This window comes from Alexandromys fortis, unplaced genomic scaffold (genome assembly GCF_014885135.2).
Source record: "Alexandromys fortis isolate MF-2015 unplaced genomic scaffold, M_Fortis_MF-2015_v1.1 scaffold_558, whole genome shotgun sequence".
In the NCBI taxonomy this organism is placed as follows: Eukaryota; Metazoa; Chordata; class Mammalia; order Rodentia; family Cricetidae; genus Alexandromys; species Alexandromys fortis.
Genome location: NW_026068423.1, coordinates 19,682 through 28,565, shown reverse-complemented (window position 1 = coordinate 28,565; position 8,884 = coordinate 19,682). Strand labels below are relative to the sequence as shown.

The window sequence follows — 8,884 nt, the reverse complement described above, 5'->3', positions numbered from 1 at the left end:
TCCACTCTCATTTATGAAGGCATTGTACTTATATGCCAAATATCAACTAAACAAAAAATTGAACATGTGTCTGTATGGGTATGGGTGCTTTAAAGTGAATGGGAAATGGAAAAGATGGAAATGGAAAAAATATAAAAGATGATATGTGAATATAATGGGATGTTGATTTTTGATCAACATACAGTATACATGTGTGTAGTGTGGAATTAGGAAAAAATAATTTTTCTTGAATCACTATTTATAAGAGAAATTTGAATAAAGTGATAGCTAGATAAAATTAAACAATGATGCATTTCCAGGTAGCCAAAGGTATGTTTACTTAGTGATTAGATGGTGAGTGAATTTTTATTAAAAATAATTTTTATGCAATGTCTAGAAATACATGATCGAAATTACATTGATGGTAAAGCAATATATTTGTAAGGATGCAATCAGAGTTCTGAGAATTTTCTTGGGAAAAATATGGATTTTCTGCTAATATATAGTAAATCATAGATATTGTTATCTGATTATATAGGTGAGGTTTATAATTTCTGCATATTTGAGTTGATTGTTTATGGCTTTTAAGTAAAAGAAAGAAACCCCGAAATTAAGTTACTTATGAGTTAGCAACATTGCTCAGCATGTAAAGGTGCTTTCCTGGGAAGTCTGATGACTTAAGTGTGACCTCACAGCCCATGGGCCAAGGGAGATAGGCAAAGCCATGACACAGGTGGTTCCAACATCCTACATATATTCCAGGGCTCAAAATAAACAACACACATGCATACATCATAATAAAGAAGAGAAAAAATAAAAAATAATAAGGCACACGTGAAAAAGAGAAACACACTCAATTGATGTTTTACGTGTATTTAATTTGGTTCTTACAATTTTGATTCAGCATGGATTGCAATAAATGGGTCTTCAGCAGAGTTACTAATAGAAAAGTGAGCTTTGCCATCACTGCCAACGCTGACTTGAGTTCCAGTGCATTTGCCATTTATCTTGTCTCCAGAAATGACATCACAGTATGTTCCAGCAGGAAGACCAGTCTGTAAAGTTTTTGACAAAGCCCTGAAAAAAAGAGTATTTCACATAAATTTAAACCACTCAAATGCAGGAAGATCTGTTATCAATAAAATTATAAATATCTCAAACTTTTGATATAGATCCTTAAAAAAAATCAGTGAATCCCAAAGAAAATACGGTAAGTGGAGGAGTAAGAAAATTCTCCAGACTGTGGACATTATTATAAATGTCTCTTAATTTCATGGGCTCTGGTGACTGCCACCAGGTAAAGAAAGCTAGAGAACCCAGTGAAGGCTTCCTGGGAGGGCCGTCATTCTTTCAAGTTCGTGCTCTGATGGATTTAAACTGATGTCTTCTAAAAATGTTAGCAGCATCATTTTCTCCCAAAGATATTAGATTACAAGACACCACAAAGAACTTTTTCTATAATTAAATATTATCTAGCATTTGTATGGATACATACAAGTTTGTATTAGGAAACTGTCTGTATAAAGTAATTCTAGTATTCCTAAGACAGCAAACGTGTTTGTTCAAAAAATTATGTACCTTAAATTATTTTGTTCTAAACCAATAAAATATGACTTGTGGAACAAAAAGACAGCTGATTTAGTATGAGACGGCTCACTGACTCTCAAAGAGATTCTCTGAGTAAGCATCATTGTTTAATGATGTTAAGACTTATATTTACTATTTATATGCTTTATGAAATGTTTCAAATGAGCTTGAAAATATGAATATATACTACTGCCATTTTGAGCTATGTTAAAAGAAATAATTCATAAGCAAATATTGTTTTTCTTCTGTATCCTGAACAATTATTTTTGGGCATAATTTCATTATTTAAAGATTTTTCACAGATGAAAGATATAAATAAACAGGAAAAGAAAAGATCTAAGCATATAATAGTATATGATCCCATTTTAACTGATATTGACTTACTTGTCGTCATTGTTAAAGACAATGAATCCTTTGTTTCCTCTGCCAAAAGCTACTTGGTTGCTGCCATTATCCCACCAGTTTGAGAAAGGCTGGCCATGGACTACGTTTCTGAAGGCAACCATGTTCCTAAAAGCACAATATCATGTGAAATGCTGGTACTCGTAAACTTCAACAATTTTAAACAGAAGTGAAGTCACTTTCTTATTAGACAAGGTCCATGGGGAAATTCCCACCTTATTTGACGCCATCGATGTTCACAGACCCAGTCATTGCCACAAGTCGTGTCTGCATTAATGGTCACTTCTTTCGTTACTCCATTTTTATTAGGTGGTCCAATCCAGTCATTCACATCCTTAATTATTGAAAGAATCAGGTCGTTTGAGTGCTTGCGTCTGCCCAATTCTTTCCACTAGAGCAAACCTTTTATGCTACTTCTTTTTTTTTTTTTCAGTGTCAAATTTTAATCTAAGTCCTGCAGTGTTTTGTGGGCCTTCATTTCTGTGCAAATTCCTATTCTCTACTACTCAATTCAAATCGACAGCAGCGATTCTTAAACTTTTTACTTTCTATCAAAGAAGTACCACTAATATCACTTCTCAATACAACTAAAATCTCTTCATTGTCATCTAATATCAGTACATTTAGAGACAGGAACAGTAGCATTAGAGAACAGACTTCAGTCACTACCTGAGAAGTCTCCATCTTCATACATAATATGCATGTGCCTCAGTTTCTCCATAAAAATGGGGCAGAGTTCTAAGCTACACAGAAATTTCAAGAACATATATGAAAGTGCTTTTAATATAACAATTTGTAAGCTAATATTAGTTGATTTCTTACTACTTGCTGGTTAAATGTGTTTATAAAATATCCTGATTTTCCTTACAGGGTTTAACAAAGTATAAATGCACATTTGATGACGGTTGAATGGTAAATATATTTCTGAAAAATAGAAGGGCTCATTCTAGTCTGAAAGCTCTTCAGGAATAGAGCAAATTTCAACAAAAAAAAAAAAAAACAGAAGGAAACTCATTTTGAAAAGAAAATAGGAAAAATGGTTTTCAGTTGTCTAAAAAAGAAACATTTCTATTTTATATTTGATGTTTCTCTCTAAAGCTAGATTCTTGCATTGAAAGAAAAACTTCACATAGTCTGTCAGATATCTAGATTGGTTTTGAAATTGTTTAAACTTTAGCACTTAACAAACAATACATAATGTTTGTAATTCTTGGATTAATTTTAAAATTGTTTCTGCTTAGGCACCTAATCAACAACTTATATTGTTTATAATTCTGTAAACACATATTGTTTATAGACTTCTAGCAAATCATTGTTGTGTAATTTTCAGAAATTTCTATCCATTATACTCCCTATTTTCCTTCAAATCAGATACCTTCTTTTTCCACAGGAAAAAATAAAAGTATCTTAATACACTATCATTGAATTAGAAAAAAATTTGAAACTCTACTCAGTGTTAACAGACACTATCGCCTGTTAACTTTTATGGTGGACTTTATCAGGAATACCTATTTTTATTCTGTCCTTTCTCCTATTTAAATTACTGCTTTTCCTTTCAGGTACATTTTCATTGTCCTTACTGTACAAAAATTGGTGAATAAAACGTAATAATAAGTATCATATGCTATAATTTCATGTGAAATTAAATTGAAACCTCTTCCTTTTCTAGATTACAATGTTGGCTGAAGAATTTCAAGACTTACTTTTCCATTCTGGAACTTTCTTGTCCAACGGTAACTGGACATTACTCGCGTAAATCCATAAGGATGAGCCAACATAAATCCAACTGCCATTTTATACATTCTGAAAGTTTAAAAATGATATTAAAGCAGAAGTATATAAAGTAATGCCATCGTTAAAAGGAGATTACACAACTGCAAAGAATGTTCTCCCACCTAGCATCCCAGAAGGTCAGGATGGATGATCCTCCAGCACCATGTCCTCGCTGATTATCATGGTTGTCCACAAATACAAGGGCTCTGTCAGAAGGCACAAAACCCCAACCTTCTCCCCAGTTCCTACATTTAAAAAAAAGCAAATTATTATTTCACAATGCTTAGACTAACTTTACATATGGCATCCTGCGTTATCTAAATAAATGACAATTCCATATTAAATCTCTCTTATAGGAACATATGAACGTATATATGTATATATATGAACATAGAATATTATTTTCTATGATAATATATATATATCCGTTTTGGTTGTTATGGTATAATATTTTGTTCTTAAAATGTTTATTTTCCTTAAATTTTCCATGAACTGTAATTTTATGGACTTGAAAAGCAAAAACTCCATTTGATGTTATGTAAAGTAAAAATCTGCAGTGCTATTATTATAAAAACACTAAAATTTTCAAATTAATTCTTTGATATAAAATATGTAAACTTCATACTTGACATTATAAGTATCATTTATGAATATAGCTATTCTTATAATAATAATCTCGCTTTAATAGACCATAAATAAACATTCCTGAAAAATAATGGATTTATCACAAACAGACGAAAATCACTAAGTGAAACTTTGGATTTCTAGGGCTACCTGGTGAATGACATCCCAAACAGAAATATAATTTGGTGGAGTTTAAAAACATTGAGCCTAGGTCTGGAGAGATGGCTCAGAGGTTAAGAGCATTGCCTGCTCTTCCAAAGGTCCTGAGTTCAATTCCCAGCAACCACATGGTGGCTCACAACCATCTTTAATGGTGTCTGGTGCCCTCTTCTGGCCTGCAGGAATACACACAGAAAAACAGTGAGCCTAATAATTAACCATGGTTATTTAAATGATAATAGTACTATAACGTGCAGATCAAAGGACATAAAATCCACGACAGATCAAATGAAGAAATGGTGTATATTTACTTTAAATAGGCCATCTTCTCTCCACTCCACTTGCGGATAACTGTGCCAAGTTTTGCTCCATACTTGAATTCTGTCACACGGCCATTTCCAAAGTACTCACTACTTTTAATTGCCTCGCCACCCAGATCAATGACCTAGGACATACATTGAGTCAGCTGTAATTTTAATATAAAGTTAAAGCATATTATCTAAATATAATGTCATTTAGAAATCTTTATAATATTTTTGTTATTTTAAATGATCCAAATGGTTTTCTTTCTACTAACATTCTGATTTTTTTCATAAATTGTATGTCACAATATTTAAAGAATCCAAATGATAGGGTTACTTCTTCTCCTCCAGGGTGGTTAACATAGGGGAAAATTCATTAGTTCACATTGATATAATGCTAGCTGTCAAGTGAGCATCAGAAGTGTTTATAAACTCATTAGTGTTTCCAGGGAAACAGAGCTTCAAATGCGTTATCCCCAGTACACTTCAAATGATGTTTTTGCCACACAGAAATCTTCATCACTTTGCAAACTGATACTGTGAGATAAATCTCAAACTCTGAAAGACTGGCTTGAGATGAATACCAATATGAGTGCTCTGTCTTTCATAATGATATCTGGGGATTTAGAAAATGAATTTATGAAATTTGCACAAAGTTGCAACCTGTTGTGGTAAAGAATTAACTGTGCTACCTACAAATAACCACAATCTCTTATTAAGTAATTGAATTCTACAGTGTGTAACTGACAGAAATATTAACCTACATTATGAATTTTATGCTTAGTAAAATCAACTACCTCATTTACAAACTGATGACATTTAAGAAATAGCCCACAAGGGCTCAAAATTATAGAAGGTAATATAGAAAGAACTATAGGCGAGTGAGGAAATTGGGAAATAAAAATCAAGGAAGACTATATCAATTGGTTGCCTAATACAAATATATGAATATATTTTAGCAATATAGACTATATCAGTTATAATTAAGAGCATATATATTTATACATACATATACAAATATATTCCTAAATACAATATGTCTAACAATTTTGACAAATATGTACATATATAGTATGTGTGTTCAATAAACAAAGAGTCAAAAGAAATCCCACAAACTTTAAGGAGAATATGAAGGCATATGTGGAAGAGTTTAGAGGGAGGAAAGGGACAGGAGAGCATTGCAATAAAATTATAGTATTAAATTAAAAAAAACATGTATATTGTTTTACCTCTTGAAAAATGAATGGCTTGCTTCCTGCAGAGAACCATTTTGTATTTAAATTATGCAGTTTGTCCAAAATCGCCTTTATGTCTCCAGGCCACATGTGTTTAGCAGCATCAATTCTGAACCCTGCCACACCAATGTCAATGAGATGGTTCATGTAGTCAGCCACCTTGCCACGAACATAACTTTTATCAAGTGCAAGATCCAGAAGGCCAGACAGACGACAATTTCTGACCTATTTTTAAAAGATGATTGATGTATAAAATATCATGTATGGCCTATGAATTCATTTCTTCATTCAGTCCTTCATTCATTAACAAATGGATTTTTTCTTATTGCATTTACTTAGATCATAGAACACTGTCTTTCCTTAGAACATGAGGAGTACTCATGATTTAATTGGAGCACAGATTTTAAAATATTTTTGTGGTAGATATAGAAATATCAGCTAAAATTAGTGAGAATTAACCTGGCTAATTCTTTTTTCTCCATCTTTACCTCTATTTTTTTCTTTCTCTCCTCCTTCCCTTCCCCCTATTCTCTCAAAACTCCTGGTCTCCTCTTCCTCCCTTTCTCTATTTCATTTATTTTATTTTATATTTAATGTTCCTTTATTTTCCATTGTTTACAGATTCTATTCCAGAAAATTTTACAAGTTAAGTAAGTGTACTACTTCAAATGTGGAAATATAGTCAATAATTGAAATGGTTTTAAAATACTTATTGCTATTCCTATAATATAATAATTTTTCTATACTGCAATGTTTATATAATTGATGAAACCATGCTTTTAAAATGTTCACCCAAGGTCACGAGATTATATCTCCATTTTATAATTGATTTTTCGTGTACCCCTAAAAATCATGCAACAAAAAATCCAGTACATTTTTTCCATTTCTATTTTTCATAGATTTCTTCATAGGACCTCTTTTCTTATGAGATCTGAATATGTCTAATGGTTATCCATAAATTTCTTGTGCATATCTAGGTACCTTAATGCTTCTTTATTCTGATTAATATTTCTATCATTACCTGATTAGCATCATTATAGTTACTAATTTCTCCGTTGCATTTTCCGTCATTAAAATGGCTAGCAGAATATGCAACTCCAGGGAAATCCCGGTTATTGGCATTGTAATAAGTTCCACAGGTACTGCTTGTCCCTGCACCACCGCCTGCGCCACACATGTGATTAATAACTGCATCCACATAAATACGGACCTGGAGAAGAAAAGTGCTTGCTTCAGCTGAAGTCAGGAATCTAAAGTTTCAGTAGCAAAATTGTAACATGCTAGGAAATCTCCAAAATATATCTTCTGATTCTTGATAGATTTATGTTAGAAAAGAGAGTCAAGTGGGAAAGGAAAACAATGTGAAATTAGATTAACAGTATCCTAATATTAAGAAAAGGATATAAATTTTCAATGGAGCTAAACAAAAACGATTACAATTATAAACAAAAAAATCTATTTTTGAGGAATCAAAACACAGTTTAAATATGAGAGTATTGTGTTTCAAATTTTTCAGGATCACTAGAAGAACTGTGATAGCAATATATGTTGTGAATCTGAAGACCAGAAGGTAGATCGATATCTCTTCATTATAGGAGAAAGTGGGTACTTGCCATTAAACACAATGAAGGGAAAGAAAATCTAAGAATTGTTGGGAGAAACAGGAATTATATAAAATAACTTAATACTCACATATGGCCTAATACCTAACAAAAATATGTAAAATGTTTGTAGCTATTAATTTTAAAAGTAAACATTTTGCAGTATTAAAGAATTTAAAAGGTGACAATAAGACATAAGTATATTTTTATTAATAGAAAAAATGCAATGTAAGATTTCAAAAATGTAAAATCTTCTACTCAAACAGAAAGAACTTGAAACAAAGAGGAAATATTGTATATATAATCACTGTAAAGAAAATGTGACTTCACTTACACCAACATTGTTGCACCTCTTCACCATGTCCTTGAATTCATCTTCATTTCCAGACCTTGTGCATATTTTGTAGCTAATTGGTTGGTATCTTTCCCACCATGGCCTTGACGGATTAGAAACCACAATATTTTCATTGGGTGGAGAGACCTACAAATAGAACTATTATAATTAGTGCTGGATTAAAGCTTACCTTACATAATTAAATCTTGATTAAAAACCTATCAATGATCCAATGTTATTTCTCACCCGGGGCACATGCAGGGTGTTGTTTATTAACAACTACATGAAAATATCGAAGGATATTGCAGAGTTCCCATGTAAGTATCCTATAACAAAGTATAAAGAAGCTACCCCTTCCAAAACGTTTCCTTCCACAGGAAAGTTGTGTGTGAAAAGAAGTTATCCTTCAAACTCACTGGTCTTGATTAGAATACATTTTTATGTGAGCACATTGAACTCTACATTTGAATTTTAAACAAATCTTACCTGCACACCTCCGAATCCCTTAGGAGCTAAGTATCTCTCACATTCCTTGGCAATATCAACCCAGCGCCACTCAAACAGGTGGACGATAGAAGTCCGTCCATACTGAGTGTGTGGGTCATACTGAGCCCAGCAGAACCCAATGAGTGAAAGCAACAGGAAGAACTTCATTTTGCTTTGAAGTCGTCAGTGTTCTCTCTAGCGCCTCTTTATATGCTGAAAGAAGAAAATTTTGCAAAGCAAATGTTCATGAATAAATATTTAGAGTACAAGCTATAATCTGAAAGAGATTAGCAGCAATGATGTGAACAGATGAAGAATCCTCAGAAACTCCCATGGAGAATAAACTTATTATTTTTTAAGGTCAAGTATTATTTGATTGTAATATGTTTGTTATGACCTCCA

General features: G+C 32.4%; 1 protein-coding gene across 1 annotated transcript; it reads right to left on the bottom strand.

Annotated features, from left to right (window-relative positions):
• Positions 1 to 866: 866 nt before the first annotated feature.
• On the bottom strand, positions 867 to 8,650 carry LOC126495665 (pancreatic alpha-amylase-like). Its single transcript, XM_050133260.1, has 10 exons — positions 8,483 to 8,650; positions 7,997 to 8,143; positions 7,083 to 7,271; positions 6,056 to 6,286; positions 4,836 to 4,969; positions 3,864 to 3,986; positions 3,672 to 3,771; positions 2,184 to 2,302; positions 1,951 to 2,076; positions 867 to 1,056 (listed from the first exon to the last, which is right to left on the bottom strand). The coding sequence occupies exons 1-10, from the start codon at positions 8,648 to 8,650 to the stop codon at positions 867 to 869; spliced, it is 1,527 nt and encodes a 508-aa protein (XP_049989217.1).
• Between the last annotated feature and the right edge of the window lie 234 nt (positions 8,651 to 8,884).

Coding starts and splice junctions, on each gene's coding strand:
- LOC126495665 (XM_050133260.1), bottom strand. CDS start 8,650: ATGAAGTTCTTCCTGTTGCTTTCACTCATTGGGTTCTGCTGGGCTCAG. Junction 3,987..4,835: donor GAGAAGATGGCCTATTTAAA/GTAAATATACAC, acceptor TTTTAAATGTAG/GAACTGGGGAGAAGGTTGGG. Junction 3,772..3,863: donor CTGACCTTCTGGGATGCTAG/GTGGGAGAACAT, acceptor TTAAACTTTCAG/AATGTATAAAATGGCAGTTG.